The sequence below is a fragment of the Phaeoacremonium minimum genome, assembly GCF_000392275.1.
Source record: "Phaeoacremonium minimum UCRPA7 unplaced genomic scaffold PA7_03_scaffold_522, whole genome shotgun sequence".
NCBI classification, from domain to species: domain Eukaryota; kingdom Fungi; phylum Ascomycota; class Sordariomycetes; order Togniniales; family Togniniaceae; genus Phaeoacremonium; species Phaeoacremonium minimum.
Window position 1 is genome coordinate 48267 of NW_006921424.1, and position 15262 is coordinate 63528.

The following is a 15262-nucleotide window of genomic DNA, read 5'->3' on the forward strand; positions in this document are numbered from 1 at the left end:
ATATATCCTAACAGCCACCCTAATTATATCTATTATAGTCATATGATTTTAATTGGTTACAATTACTGCTAAGACTACGCGGATAAGCCGCTGAGTAGCACTAGATAGCTTTGCCCTGCTAGGGGGGTACGGAATCTCGTTGTAGTGTGTGGGGCCAAAAATCGAAAAAGCACAGTCGTGCCTATAGGCCTCCGTAAGTGACGTCGTTGCTGGTGTGTCCTCGGACCCACAAGTATGCTCTTTACCTGCCAAGGTTCAAACAATGCTGTCGGGTGAATACGCTCTGCCTCGCATCTCACAGCAATGTGAGGAGTATAAGGACGAGAATAACAGTTGCAGATTCTCTGATGCCTGGTCATTTGCACAGCACCTTGTCCCATGGGGAGTTACCTGCTAGTGCCACCCCTGGCACGTCTATGATCTCTGTCCGACGGCGATACCGCAATAATGGCAGAGGGAAACCATAACTATGATAGTGAGACTAAATCGTCAAGGCTGCCGGCGTTGAAGCTCGATTACAACCCCACTGTCGACCACTTGATGAACTGCCCGATCACGGTAGGACACGATAATCCTGGCGGTGACCGCAATAGCGACAAAGCTGCGATTCGTGTCATGATCGTTGGCGATTCCATCTCTCATGGCGCCGAAGGTGACTACACTTGGCGCTATCGTATCTGGCAGTGGTTCCAAGCCGAGGGGATCCCGACAAAGTTCGTTGGTCCATACAAGGGAACGCAGCCGCCCAACAAGCCATCACGACCCCAACGGCCTTTCGCGGCAGGAGGCAAAGCCTGCACCGCCATACCAGCCACTGATGGAGGTTACGCTATGGATATCCCGGAAGACTGGGATAGTAATCACTTCTCTGTATGGGGTCGACAAGCCGCACAGACCAGGGATCTCATAGAGGCAGAGGTGGCAAAATATCATCCGGATCTGCTCTTGGTCGAGCTTGGATTCAATGACATGGGATGGTTCGTCAGTGGACCAGAAGGTACGCTGCAAAGCATGAGCGAGGTTATCCACAACGCTCGCAAGTCGAATTCACACATCAACATCGCTTTAGCGAACGTGCCTCATCGCACGTATATCAGCGGTCGCGATGACCTTGTCGCCAACACAAGGAAATACAACAGTATGTTATCGGAGATAATCCCATCTTGGTCGAGAGGGGACTCCCTGGTGCACTTGGTAAGGTTACAGGAGAACTACGGCTGCGGGACTGATGATTGCCCGGCGGGTCACGATGGCCTGCATCCAAATGCACTGGGCGAATTCCAAATTGCACAGGCGTTCAGCCGTACACTTGTCAACGACTTCAAAATCGGGGCGAGAGAGCTGGGTGTCCCGCTCATTGTTCCGCAACGGCCAACTCCAGTGCCAGATAATATCCAAGTTGTATCTGCTCCTGGCGGCATCATAGTCACGTGGGATGCCGTGTACGGTGCATATTCATACGACCTGCGCTCCAGGATAGTCGGTACAGAATGGAGTAAGACACCCATTGCCGTCAATCGCTTCGACAACAACTGGGTTTCCGATGGCATGGAGTGGGAATACCAGGTTCGAACTAACAACGGCGAGCATGTAGGCATATCGGATTGGACACAAGTCAAAAGCGCTGTTGCCCACCCAGAAACAGCCCCGGGCCCCAGTAACACTATTGTGACAGCAACTTCTGATGGAATCCGCGTCACTTGGCAAAAGCCCACTGGGCCATATACTGACTCGATTGAAGGGTATGAACTTTTCGTACGTAGTGTCGTCGCACCTGGCACATACATCAAAAGCAAATGGGAGACTGGCTGCAGGGCAGAGTTTCAGGGCCTCGAGCGTGGTCAGCACTATGTTATTGCAATTGCCAGTTGGAATACGGCAGGATGTGGTATCCCTTCTCACACGTGGCCCGCAACACCAGGCCATGGTCGACCCACTGCGCCTCTTAATCTCCAAGCTCAGAACGTCGACCCCACCACCGTGCAACTGACCTGGGACAATGGATCGGTGGCGGCTGCCGGATATCGTGTTTGGGTGCGACAGGTCAGTGACGGGGCTGAGTGGCAGGCTGATCGGGACGATATAATTATGAACTCCAGCCATGGCGTTGCGTTCCTGTTTCCCGGCACTTGGAACTTCGAATTTTGCGTCACTGCTGTCAACGGGCATTTGGAATCTGGCAAGTCCAACCATGTCATTCCTTTGAGATGGCTAGGTCATTGTTAGCCCGACTCCAGGCCAATGTCGAGAAGGAAACTTTGTAGTCAATACTAGTCACCCGCTCTCCAGGAACATATTGCCGTCACGACAGGCTGCAGTCTCACATCGAGGCCTCTTGCCGGTTGCTCTGTGATGACGTAAAGTATCTCGGTCATTAATGGCGAAGGTTTCTACGATATAAGAAAATGCCGAGCTGTAACTACATTTATCACCAATACCCGTGTTGTTCGTCGCTCGGTTGACTCTATGTGCAGGTATGGCAACCTTCCGGAGTACGTGCAATGCTCGTGATCTACGTAGCCTCCAACTGCTTCATTGCCGAACATTGCACCAAGCTTTGTAGAGATATGTTGCTTGCGGATCCGTGACATCACTGATATTAGAGTCCGGAAAATTATTCCTTTTTCTCTCGGTTCACCTCCTCGCGCACTTCTCTGGCCACCATCATGAATTGGCTCGCCCCAATAGCTGTCATTACGTGCCACCAGCCGTGGAGTTCAAAAAGCCAAGCCCATGGCAGCCCAATTTGTTGCCGAATGCTCCTCAGCTCGGCACAAAACTCGAGGTCAATATTCCAGAGCAGATATCCCACTAGGCATATAGAGATGGCTTTCCAAGTCCGTATATTCCAGTCGTGACTCTTGTCTTTTGGGAATACCGGTCGAGTATAGTGGAAAAGATATTGGCTTTGCAAAATAACAAGGAGGATACCTGTTCCAAATGCAATAACCTGATAGATAATCTTTGGCGAACGAATATAGAATGCTGCAAATGCCACGAAGCATGCGGCGAGAGAAGCAGATATGGTTCTGGCCGCAGAACGTGGTTTTCGTACCGTGAGGGTGGCCTGAAGCATGGACCAGGTCAGACCGAGCATTGAGAACTCATCGGCGAACTCGAGAGTCTGCCGTAGAGATGCATGAAACAGGAACGATCCGATGCCGAGGCCTAGCAAGGCAATGGACATGAAGTCCCAATTTGGCGCTAGGAATCCACCATGTCCAGGACCATACATGTACTGGAGAGCCAAATATACTGACAAATACTCCTGTTAGTTGTGGGATGCATGTCTTTGTGGAAAGGTCGTCTGGTTTTGCTGAGCGAGGTGCCCAGTAACCTACCATATGCGAGATTTGTCAACGAGTTTACGAACTCGGCCACATATCTGGTCAGGACATAGTCTTCCTCGCAGAAGCTGTCTATTTCTCAATACTCAGGACGAGAATGGGTTCTTCACGCGAGACACGACTCACTTGGCCCTACTTGTCGGCGGACTCCAAGCACCTTCTAATGAATGAAGATCGCCATCAAAGCGAAGATTGTGATGTCCCATTTCCGAAGCAATCCTCCTTGAACTCGAGTAAATGCGTTGGTTTATTGGTCTGTAGACGAGGCGGTGTAGTACATTCGCCGTCTTGAGGTATGAAAAGTCAGGAAAGCTCGAACCCGACGACCTACCTATGGAGACTGCGTGCGGCGCGGTACAGGGGTTTTGCCTGGTGTAGTCTAGAAGTCTGTGTACCGTGCCTGCTCGTCAGGCGGACCTGACTACCTCCTTAGTGTTCGATAGCCCCACACTACACCACACCACACCACACCAGATTGGGCAATCTTTATAAATATACTTAGGTATGAAGTTAAGGTGAGCTGATTAATCGGTGGACCAATTTGTACCGTATCGCCGGTGCCATCAAGATATATTGTAAATCCTACTCCGACATCCAATTCTACTAACAGATCGCTACCCCCGTCGACTCGGTACAGCTGTCAGTCTACAATTACAATGCCGTCCGACATCATCTGGCCCGAGAAATTCCTGCCGGGTACGACAGACAATTTCGTATCAAATGAGGTCATCGTAAAGGGTCTCACGGCCCAGCAAGTATGGCCGTTTCTCGCCAACATCAACCAATGGTCGTCATACTATGACAATGTCAGCCAAATCACGCCCCCTACATCAGGACCAAACTTGGCCAAGGGGGACAAGTTCCGCTTCTCGACGTTTGGATTTCCCCCCTTGCCATCGGAAGTCCTTGAATCGGTCGCGCCAACAAGCACGACACCAGGACGCCTTGCCTGGCGCGCCTGGCAGGACGGTGATGCCAACACGGCACTGGACGTCTACCACGCCTGGATTGTAGAGGATCTGGAATGGGGCGTCGTCCGCGTCTTGACCCAAGAATCTCAGATTGGGAAGCCGGCAGCCCAGTTGGCTGTCACCAAGCCTAACCCGATGCTGAATGGCCATCAAAACTGGCTCGATGGTCTGATCAAAATTACAAAGGAGAAGAGCGGCTAGTGCTCTTTTGACACAGTGATTGCTGCCTCGACATGAGCAGCCGACGCAATGTTCGGGCAGGACTATCGAACTATCTCAACTGAACTGATGTACTGGCGCCCATGTCGAGAAAAGCAAGATACCATAATGAAGTTACTTTACTCAGGGATCGTCTCAACCATTTCGCGCCTACTTGTCGCCCTCTATAAGGGTTTGGGGGCTCATATAATAAGGCATTTGAACCCGATGATGAACTGTGCTCTGTCTGGGCCCCTTGATGCCAAGTGTGAACTGGTTATGCGCTCATGGTGACCGATGAAAGGTTCTTCAATGTCCCCAGCCTTCAAGCTTGCTCATGCGTCTGTTACATTGCAATGCCAGATAACCCGAGCTACTTTCACGTACAGGACCGCCATATTGCCTAATCCAACTTTCTTCGCCCTTTCGCCTTCTCTACTGATATGGCTGGTCTTTTGTCGGGACGAGTTTGACTGGGAAATCGTTTGTCATGTGCAAGTGTAACACGAAGAAACGGGCATTTTTCAGATATCGCTAGAGATATCGCAGGAATTGGAAAACCCAGATATATACATTAGGCTATCAAAGGTTGAGGCACAACAATGTGATACTGAAGGTCCCATATGATCTCGTCGACACCTCGCAGGCCAATCTACAGAGCAATCAGCTGTAGTGTCTATTTACACCGTAGACTAGCATTGAGGTTACAGGCTGAATGCAGTGTTGACGACACGAATATTCACCCGGCTATGAGCACGTATTATCCATCTGTAGGCCCTCTTAGCTGGGACCGTCACCGGCGCTGCACGAGCTGCAGCAACCATGTCGAAAGGGAGGACAGGCCGGCATTGATTGTCCGTTTGTACTTGAAAATCAGCAGTATCGACCCGGCTAGAATGGGCAATCCTACGGCAGTCATGAAGGCGCGAATTAAAACCCGGCCCTGCCGCTCACTCTTAACGGCAACATCGGAGTACCGCTCGTTCCCGAACGACACTCGAGAATACTTGGTTTGCCAGCCGAGCCCAGGGAAGTATTTGCTTAGGGATTCCTCCAGGATCTTCCGTAGCCTGTAGGCTGGCGACAAGACGGAGGACCGCATCTCGATGTAGTTCTGGAGTGCAAGATCATTGATTGCATGCGCGTCGGGAACCCGAAACGCGGTATACTCGGCAAGGGCGGCAGCACGACCCTGTGAAATGCTGCCGGGGTCGTCGTGCTTGTCGAGGAAGGAGAAGAGCACACGCACGTCCTCAAGTCCGGCGTTCATACCTTGGCCATAAAAGGGCACCATAGCATGTGCGGCATCGCCTACAATGACGACTGACGACGAGTAATGATAAGGACTGCACTTGACGTTGATTAGAGGCAGGTGAGGATTCGACTTGAACGAGGCGATGAGATCATCTGGTGATATCAGTGAAGTAACTCCCGGAAAGTACCGGTCAAAGAAGGCAGGCAAGTTCGCAGGGTTGGATTCTAAATTAGAGAACTGGGCACTTGGCAGGAAGAGGGTGCAAGTGAAGGAGCCGTCCTAGCAGATGTGGTTATTCGACGATGCTCAAAAGAAATACTAGCACGAGTTCAGAGGCTTACATCGCTTGCGATAGCAATGAACATGAAGTCCTTGCCCGGCCATATGTGAAGGTGGTTGGGAGATATTCTGAACTTGGACTTGACATCCTCGGCATCTTTCTTGGGGGCAATCTGGAACTCACACCACAGGGTGTCGATGTATTCCTGGCGGTAGTCCATGCGGCAGTACTTCATCATATGGTACCGCACGGCGGAATGGGCGCCATCTGCGCCGATCATGAAGTCAAAGTCGACCTCAATCTCCTTTGATCGGCCATCCGTCTTAGGCCCGCCTTGAACCTCGAACCAGGCCTTACAAGTCCGGAAGTCGGCACCGGTCAGCTTGTGGTTAAAGAAGAAGCTGACATTAGGCATGCTCTCAAGAATATCGAGTAGGCGCTTGTTGAGCCCAGCGCGGTCAATGGCGAAAATTGTCTTGAATCAGAAAGTCAGAAGCCCATCCGCGAGGCGTACTTGATTGAATAAGCGAATGGGACAGGCAAGGAGGGCTTACTCTACCATGAACGTCATAATCTTGTGGTTCTTGGAACAATTCACCGTTTGGGCGCCGGCCATGGATCATGCGGCCTCTCATGGGGATGGTGACACCAAAGACGTGGTCAAGAAGCGAGGTCTCACCAGTTGCAATTCCAGATTCGGCATGGCGCATAGCATTGATGCCTCGCTCAGAGAGGGCCAGGTTGATGGATTTGGTAAAGTTCAACGGTGTTGTCGAAGGATCTCGGAGGTCTGAGGCGGGTGGGAGTTGTCAGTTTGGGTGGGTCAAGAAGCCCGTCTGAGGACTGGAGGGACGTAGGAAGACGGTGATGCCAAGGTAAGGGACAGAGAGTACGACAAGGTGGATGAGGGTTCACAGAGCTGGATGGACGAATGAATGAGATTATGATTACCATTTCTGTACTCGTACACCTCGACTTGGTAGCCCCGGCGTGCAGCGTAGAGGGCGGCCAGAGACCCAACGGGACCGGCGCCGACAATGACGATCTTGCCGGGCGACACCATGACGATCGGCGGGCAACGGAAGAAGCGGGAGGCCGGCCAACCCCGGGGAAAGGGGGCTCGCGCTGTGACGGTTGGAGTGCCGACGAAGACTTCCTGGAGCCAAGACGATGATGATCAGGCTGGCTGGTATGGACGACCAGGAACATCTACCTCCTCAGCAACTCTCCGAGCCGATTGATAGTGCAGTGTGACTAAGCGAATACCTCCTGTCTTCCCTTGCTCCCGAGCCGAGGCGGACCTTGATCGTGGATCGCACGGTTCTTCGGATAGAGACGGCAGAAGAAGTCAGAAGCCACGACCTTTGGAACAACGGCACCTAGGCACTTTATGTACCTACCTAGGGTGCTAGGTAGCTCACCCTATTGAGCGAGGTGCTAGGCTGGCCCAGGTACCTACCTACCTGAGACAAATGATGTTAGTGCTGTACACCAACTGTAAGCACGGCCGCCACCATCTGGCCGCCACTTGACAAATAATGTATCAAGGACGGACGACGAGGAGGGGACGCTACGCTACCTACAGTAGTACAGTACTATGCAGTAGCTGGAAAAAAATCGACCCCTCGACCGCCGCCGCCGAAAGTGGCCCGGACCAGGTAGGTGGGTTGGGTGGGTGTGTGGATGACCTCGGGAGCTTCACATACAACTTTCGGTCTCAAAAGTTTCAGTTTCTGTCTCTGGCTCAGGTTTAGGCTCAGTCATTCTCAAGAGACCTCCGGCAAACAACATTGCACTGCGCCGAAAGATAATACCTACTTTTACTAAGAGAGCATCGTGAGCGGCAAATAGACTTGTCCTCCTCCTTCGCGCAGCCGACCGTTCTTTCAACTTCCACCTTGCCGCCCGCCTTCTTCTCCAACTCGACTCGACTCGACTCGAAGTTTACCTACCTCCCTTCCCACCTACCGCCGTCGCCGCCTACACTTCACCTTTCCCCTCCCCCCTTTTGCGATTGAATTGCCTGTAAGCCCAGCTCAGCATGGCCGACGAACCGCCCACAAAGCGCAAGTGCCTGAGCTCCGACTGCCAGAACGATGCGAGCTCGTTGCAGTGCCCGACCTGCCTCAAGCTGGGGATCAAGGACAGCTACTTCTGCTCGCAGGACTGCTTCAAGAGAAACTGGGTCAGTGGCCGCCGCCCTCGCAAGCCTTCGGGCCTCCCAGCCTTGCTACCGTCTGCTAATGCCTCTCTCGTTCTCGCAGGCCACGCACAAGAGCCTCCATAAGCAGGAAAACAGTATATTCCACAACTTCTTCCCTCCAAAGGTAGTATCTAAACCTGATCCAGAGACCGGCGTCTACAACCCATTCCCGCAATTCCCCTTCACCGGCTCCCTGCGTCCCGTTTACCCGCTGTCCGAGCGCCGCACCGTGCCCAAGTCCATCCCCCACCCCGACTACGCCGCCGACGGCATCCCCAAGTCCGGCCGCTCCCTTGTCAACAGGAACAAGGTGGAGGTCCTTGACGAGAAGGCCCAGAATGCCATGCGCAAGGTCTGTAGGTTGGCGAGAGAGGTCCTCGACATCGCCGCCGCCGCCATCCGACCGGGCATCACCACCGACGAGTTGGACCAGATCGTGCACAACGCCTGCATAGAGCGCAACGTGAGTCCCCGGCGCTCTTCCCACCTACTTGCGCTTGTCTATGTGCTAATATCGCTCCTGCGGCCAGTCTTACCCGTCACCCCTGAACTACAACCACTTCCCAAAGTCATTCTGTACATCTGTCAACGAAGTCATCTGCCACGGCATTCCCGACAAGCGGATTCTCCTCGATGGGGATATCATCAATCTCGACGTCACCCTGTACCACGAGGGCTACCACGGAGACCTCAACGAGACGTACTACGTGGGCGACCGGGCCAAGGCGGACCCCGACTCGGTGCGTGTTGTCGAGACGGCGCGGGAGTGCCTGGAAGAGGCCATCAAGATTGTCAAGCCGGGAACCCTGATCCGGGAATTTGGAAACGTCATTGAGAAGCACGCAAAGTCCAAGGGCTGCAGCGTCATCAGGACATACGTGGGCCACGGCGTCAACAGCATATTCCACTGCCCTCCCAACATCCCTCACTACGCCAAGAACAAGGCGGTTGGCGAGTGCAAGCCAGGCACGACGTTTACGATTGAGCCCATGATTGCCCTGGGCAAGTACAGGGACGTAACGTGGCCAGACAACTGGACGAGCACCACGATCGATGGCAAGAGAACAGCTCAATTCGGTGCGTTCCCAACATGAATCCCTTTCACCCGTCCACTTCTTTACACCTTCCATACTAACGGCAATCGTCTCACAGAACACACGCTGCTCGTGACAGAGACCGGTGTGGAAATACTAACGGCCAGGACACCGACGTCTCCGGGCGGGCCGGTGCCCATGCCGGCTGGGACGGGGAATGGCGAGGCAAGGAGCGACTAATAGTGTGTCTGTCACAGGCTGCTGTGATCTGTTGTAGTGTGAATGAAAGTGAAGAGACGTCGTGACCAAAAAATGATCACACTCGGCGGGCGGCACTGCCAAACCTCCGTGCCCGTCTTGCTGCACTCACTCGACCACCCGCCCACCTCCTCCCATGAAAGCATGCATTTTGCGAGGCGTTGATGACAGTCATCAGATAGACACTACCTTGGGAGTACTAGCATTGGCAAGAAGATGATACCTGAGAAGAACAAATGAACAACTCCAAACAAGATGCATCTCTTTCGCTGACTGGTCCTGGTTCATAGCAGTGCCTCTGTTGACTTGCGCGCCGACCATCACTTGGATACCTGTCGTTTCTCAGCTAGTGCATGAGACCGTCGTTTCAAAGTAGGAGGAGCGGGTGATTCTTCTTCGAGATATGGAAGGCATACACACCAGCTACGTGTACGCGACAAGTCTCAATTAGGGCTCATGCCAACGGGCAATGCAACGCAGTTGTCACTCGAAGAAGTGAAGTGTCGTCCGGAGCTCTTGGGAGCTGACTGCATGGTAGTAGATGCTCTACTCACCCTAGGGTACTTGAATGAGGCTCAAGACAAGTTGTACCTAGGCACACATTTATCTACTTATCATACCTGTCTACCTGGGGAGGTACCTAGCCCAGCTAGATACCTTGGTACTGATCATATTTGATGATAAGGCCTTTGGGCACCAAAAAAAATGAAGTTGAGGAGCATACGAGTGTGCACTGTGCAGGCTCACACTGGAAAGCAGGTATGGGGAGGCAGGTCTGAGGAAGCCCAGCCATCCGCATCAAGACAACAACTACTTCCTAGGTAAGCAGCTCAGGTATCGTAGAGAAGCTTCCTCGGCGATCAGTACACCACCGGCTTATCTAAAGCTCGGGGGTTACAAGGCAGGTACCTATAGTCTACTCCGCAGCATGGTGGGGCTGGGCGTGTGTACAGAAAAACCACTTACAGTAGGTGAGGTAAATGCCTGACTGTGACTGATAAAAGGAGTCGAGTGTTGTGGAGAGCCGCTTTCGTCAGTCAGTCAGTCAATCAGTCGCCGCTCAATCTAAGACAGCCTTTTTTTTTCTCCCCCCTTCTGTCTACTCGCTCGCTCGTGCTATGCCAATAGCGTACCTAACCCACCACCCCCATCCGTCCATACCCTATGCTACCTGATTAGCTTACCTAAGGTACCTACCAAGCTAACTCTACTCCTCACCACCACCCTCCTCCACCACGCACGGCACCACCTCAGTTCTATCGAGCCTAGGCGACTAATTCCTCCTCTTTCTTCCTCTACCTCCTCTACCATCATCCCAACCACCACCCCCAATCGGCCGATCGACTGCGGCGACATACACACACACACACATACATCGCCTTCGCCCCGCCACCGAGGACACATCTCATCTCACAGCAAAGCACAGCAGAGCTCCGCGCGTCTGGTTGCCTGTGCCTGCCAGTACCTACATTCACCTCACCTCGCCCTACCTCAAGCCGTCCTTGCCGACCCGATCGACCGACGACCTCCGGGTATACCAAGTCGTCTCTCTGCCTGGCTGTACTCCATCCTAGATTAGGAGTCCTTGATATCAGTGCTCGTGCAACTTCGTCGGCTCGAGTCTATTCGCGCACGCACGCACGCACACACGCGCCCACAGTGTTCAACAGCTCTGCTTGAAGAGCTCTTCTTCCTCTACCTTGCCTTGGTATACCGATAAACACTCTCGAGGAAAAATTATTTGTGGCCGATTATTTGCAATCGTCAAGATGTCAGGTGAAGCGTGGCTCTACCTTTTCGCGGTGTTGATAAATGCCGTCAACCTCTTCCTGCAGGTCTTCTTCACCATTATGTACAGCGACTTGGAATGGTATGTGAAAATCTCTCTCTTCAAAACGCACCTCTTCACTTTTCTCTTGCCTTCCGGGACCAGAAAACAACTTCTCATTTCGCTGCTTGGCACCCTGGACTGTCTTTCAGAAGGCTTCATCTACGTCATACCCCTTCTCACCCAGATGATACACACACTCGGTCCTCGTATATACTTTCCTAGACAAACCCCATGCTAGCGGAGCTAATTCCTCGTCGTTCAGTGATTACATCAACCCTATTGATCTCTGCAACCGTCTGAACACCTACATCATCCCCGAGGCTGCGGTACATGGCTTCCTCACATTTATGTTCTTGATCAACGGTTACTGGCTGCCTCTGATTCTCAACCTTCCTCTCCTGGGCTGGAACATCAAGAAGTATGAATAAGAGACCCTCCCCAGAAATTTGGCTCAATAGTGATTAACCATTGCGCGCCAGAATTGTCGACAATACCCACCTCCTAGATGCGACCGAGATCTTCCGAAAGCTGAATGTCCACAAGAAGGTGCGCCCGCGACCAGTCCAATTATCCCCTGCTACCCCCTTCCTCCTGCGACTCAAGCTCATTATGTCTTCACTTTAGGAATCATTCACCAAGCTCGGCTTCCATCTCGTCATGTTCTTCTTCTATCTCTACAGCATGATCGTCGCCCTGATCAAGGACGAGGCTCACTAAGTCTTGCCAGCGAGCAGATGTCTCATGTCAGCCCGTGTTTCCACGTGGAGCATCGTGGCTCTTGGGACACTCCTCCTGGGTCATTCGCCATTGTCTTCAGTTTCGAAGCGAACTGATCAAACACTGGGAAGGAGATCCATTTGTGACCTTCAACCCGGGCGATGTTGCACAATGAAAGAGACAGATAGACTAGCCAAGCAATCAGTAGAGGGCATATTTGATATTGCGACGAGGATGGGGAATGGGAAAGAAAGAGGCTTCCTTGCCAAATCTCACCATGCAGAGGATGGGATACGAAGGCCACGGCCTCGCCATGATTTGTTTAGTATATGAAATGATGAGCGGCATGTCGGGGACGTTTCGGCGAGAGAAATCACCATGGAATGGGTCACGGTGATGGTCAAAGAGTTTTTTTTTCCGGGTGCCGGGTTCTGTACAGACGGTGTCTCTGAAGATGGGCTGCGCGGAGCAGACCATCTTTCAGGCTGTGATAATTGAGTAATTCTTAAAGAGCAAGTGCCAATGCTCTGTGTTCTTGGTGTGAAGTTCATTGCCAGTCACCATGATAGACTGGTACCGAATTCTTTGCTAGTTCCCTGCCATTTCCATCCTGGAGACCAGCTTAAGTGAATTATGGCCCTTTTCCCCCCAAGTATTGTACCTATTTTCATCTAGAAGTACCAGAAGTGATACCCTCTTTGCGTGTGCGGCTTCCCGGTTCCTGCTGTCCATAGCTATGCTGCACGTGACCTTCGATTTGCCTGCCGACGCTGCACGTCCGGCAGGAAAGCTAAGTAGAATAAGGCTTGTAATTGTAAAACTTACTCATGAGAGCAAGGTTGGCTCGCAGGGGCACACACATCTTTGCCATTTCACAGTACGACATCGAATTACTTTCATCGGGGCTTTTCAGGCGCGCTTTTCGACCACGGTCTTGCGCCGCCGCTTCAACGTTGCGAACATGACAGACTTCGGCGACTACCCGCCTAACATGGCACCGCAAGACGCCCTCATCGTGCGACAAGAAGCATTGCCCGACCATGCTGTCGTGCCCTACACTGGCGAGGACCTCGCCCGTCAGAGATTGGGCCCCGCGAATCCTTTTCGTGACGACTCGTCGCAGAATGCGACCGCTTTGAAGCGCAAAAACGTGCTTACAGGCTTCGCCGAGGAGACCTTCATCAGCGAGCACACCTTCCGCAGTAAACACCGCGCTGTCGAGCGCGCAGGTGGCCCCGAGCGTGAGTTCATATCTGGAGCACAAGCCAAGGCCGAGGCGGCAGCGACGCGAGCCAGGCGAGAGGGCAAGGGAAATGCGACTATCGCTGACGGAGACGGTGCATATGTCGGCCCCTGGGCCAAGTACAAGAGGCCTGCCTACGAGGAGGTAGAGGTAGAAGACGAGGCAGAGCTTGATAGCGATGAGGAATATGAGATTGTTGAGGAAGAAGATGAGGACGATGTGGTCGAAAGTGGAACAGTCGTCAGCGCCCCAGCCGAAGCTCTAGCGAGGAGGAAACAGGTCGAGGAGATGGGAGGGGAGACGACAACCTTCCACGGTTCAGAGGAGTTTGATTACCAGGGCAGGACATACATGCACGTGCCACAAGATCTGGATATCGATCTGCACAAAGATGTCGGCAGCGTCACAAATTTCATCCCGAAGAAACTGGTTCATACCTGGAGGAATCACACCAAGGCAGTCACGTCTTTACGTTTCTTTCCAGGAGCTGGGCACTTGCTGCTCTCCGGCTCCGCAGATACGACTATCAAGATATGGGATGTATACCACCAGAGAGAGCTGCTGCGGACGTACTCTGGTCACAACAAGGCCATATCCGACCTCACATACAATCTTGGTGGTACCAAGTTCTTGTCTGGCTCCTATGACCGCATGATGAAGCTTTGGGACACAGAGACCGGCGTTTGTATCAGCAAGTTCACCACCGGCAAGACCCCCCATTGCCTCCAGTTTAACCCGTCTGTCGAGCATAGCAACGAGTTCCTTGCTGGTATGTCAGATAAGAAGATCGTCCAGTTTGATATTCGAGCTGGCAATGATCCGGTGCAAGAATACGACCATCATCTGGCCGCTATCAACACGATAACGTTCGTCGACGAGAATCGCCGCTTCATGACGACGTCGGACGACAAATCCGTTCGTGCCTGGGATTACAACATCCCAGTGCCCATTAAATATATAGCCGAGATCGACATGTTCCCTCTTACCAGGGCAGCGGCGCACCCCAGCGGCAAGTATGTGGCGTATCAGAGCTCGAATAACGAGATAGTCGTTTATAACAGCAATGACAAGTTCCGGCAAAATCGGAAAAAGAGCTACCGCGGTCACAACAATGCTGGCACTGCTATTGACATCGACATCAGTCCGGATGGACAGTTCCTGGCGTCGGGAGATTCAGGTGGTTATGTGTGCTTCTGGGACTGGAAGACCTGCAAGATGTATCACAAGATACGTGCGAGCGATCAAGCCGTCACTTGTGTCCAGTGGAGCCCGCAAGAGACAAGCAAGGTCGTTACCGCTGGTATGGATGGCGATATCAAATTCTGGGATTAAAAGGTCACAGGGGTAAGAGGAGTTTATCTTCCAATCGCATGGACTCTCGGCGTTCTGGTTCTGGCTTCCATATGTGGCGTTCGATCGCCTTTGGCGTCTGTTTTGGGTCTGCTAGCCATCTAAAATGGGCTGGAGAGACGTGATGACCAATAAGTAATGCACCAAAATGGTCATTTCCAGGAAGTGAGGTCGTCTGGGGTGTGCTAGCCGGACCGTTACACGAGACCGCTCAGAACGGGAATGTCTGAGCATGAGGACCTCTATCCTGATGGTAGGATACCACGAGAGGCGGCGCATGGCTAGATAGCTGGCATATAGCTCCGAGAAAAAAACCACGGAAATTAATATCACAATCCAAACAAGCACAACATCTTGAGGTTCTCTGAGTTTGCGACATGGCTATGGTTTCCCCTTTCGGGATTTTTTTTAAACTATATTTTAAACAGCATGCTGTTGATGCTCCATACCTCCAGCTCAATTATTCGTATCGTCAGGTGTGTCACAATTTGTGGTTTCGTTACAACCTGTAACATTTTGTCCAGAAACGACACAGATGCCAGGCGCCTATTACTCCAACTCTACTGACCAGCCAT

At 52.4% G+C, this 15262-nt stretch overlaps 6 protein-coding genes across 6 annotated transcripts; 5 read left to right on the forward strand and 1 right to left on the reverse strand.

Annotated features, from left to right (window-relative positions):
- Positions 1 to 447: 447 nt before the first annotated feature.
- UCRPA7_7401 (putative fibronectin type iii domain-containing protein) lies at positions 448 to 2226 on the forward strand (the record flags this gene model as incomplete). The annotated part of the gene is made up of 1 exon (XM_007919933.1): positions 448 to 2226. One exon carries the CDS (start codon positions 448 to 450, stop codon positions 2224 to 2226), a length of 1779 nt encoding a protein of 592 aa, XP_007918124.1.
- Positions 2227 to 4003: 1777 nt separating this feature from the next.
- UCRPA7_7402 (hypothetical protein) lies at positions 4004 to 4519 on the forward strand (the record flags this gene model as incomplete). Its single annotated transcript, XM_007919934.1, has 1 exon — positions 4004 to 4519. The coding sequence occupies one exon, from the start codon at positions 4004 to 4006 to the stop codon at positions 4517 to 4519; it is 516 nt and encodes a 171-aa protein (XP_007918125.1).
- A 790-nt stretch (positions 4520 to 5309) lies between these two features.
- On the reverse strand, positions 5310 to 7114 carry UCRPA7_7403 (putative kynurenine 3-monooxygenase protein; the record flags this gene model as incomplete). The annotated part of the gene is made up of 4 exons (XM_007919935.1): positions 5310 to 6050; positions 6113 to 6526; positions 6606 to 6841; positions 7003 to 7114. 4 exons carry the CDS (start codon positions 7112 to 7114, stop codon positions 5310 to 5312), a joined length of 1503 nt encoding a protein of 500 aa, XP_007918126.1.
- Positions 7115 to 8092: 978 nt separating this feature from the next.
- On the forward strand, positions 8093 to 9528 carry UCRPA7_7404 (putative methionine aminopeptidase 1 protein; the record flags this gene model as incomplete). The annotated part of the gene is made up of 4 exons (XM_007919936.1): positions 8093 to 8236; positions 8316 to 8717; positions 8785 to 9331; positions 9407 to 9528. 4 exons carry the CDS (start codon positions 8093 to 8095, stop codon positions 9526 to 9528), a joined length of 1215 nt encoding a protein of 404 aa, XP_007918127.1.
- A 1787-nt stretch (positions 9529 to 11315) lies between these two features.
- On the forward strand, positions 11316 to 12094 carry UCRPA7_7405 (putative er-derived vesicles protein erv14 protein; the record flags this gene model as incomplete). Its single annotated transcript, XM_007919937.1, has 4 exons — positions 11316 to 11416; positions 11640 to 11795; positions 11857 to 11923; positions 12002 to 12094. The coding sequence occupies 4 exons, from the start codon at positions 11316 to 11318 to the stop codon at positions 12092 to 12094; spliced, it is 417 nt and encodes a 138-aa protein (XP_007918128.1).
- Positions 12095 to 13085: 991 nt separating this feature from the next.
- Positions 13086 to 14669, forward strand: UCRPA7_7406 (putative pre-mrna-processing factor 17 protein; the record flags this gene model as incomplete). Its single annotated transcript, XM_007919938.1, has 1 exon — positions 13086 to 14669. One exon carries the CDS (start codon positions 13086 to 13088, stop codon positions 14667 to 14669), a length of 1584 nt encoding a protein of 527 aa, XP_007918129.1.
- Between the last annotated feature and the right edge of the window lie 593 nt (positions 14670 to 15262).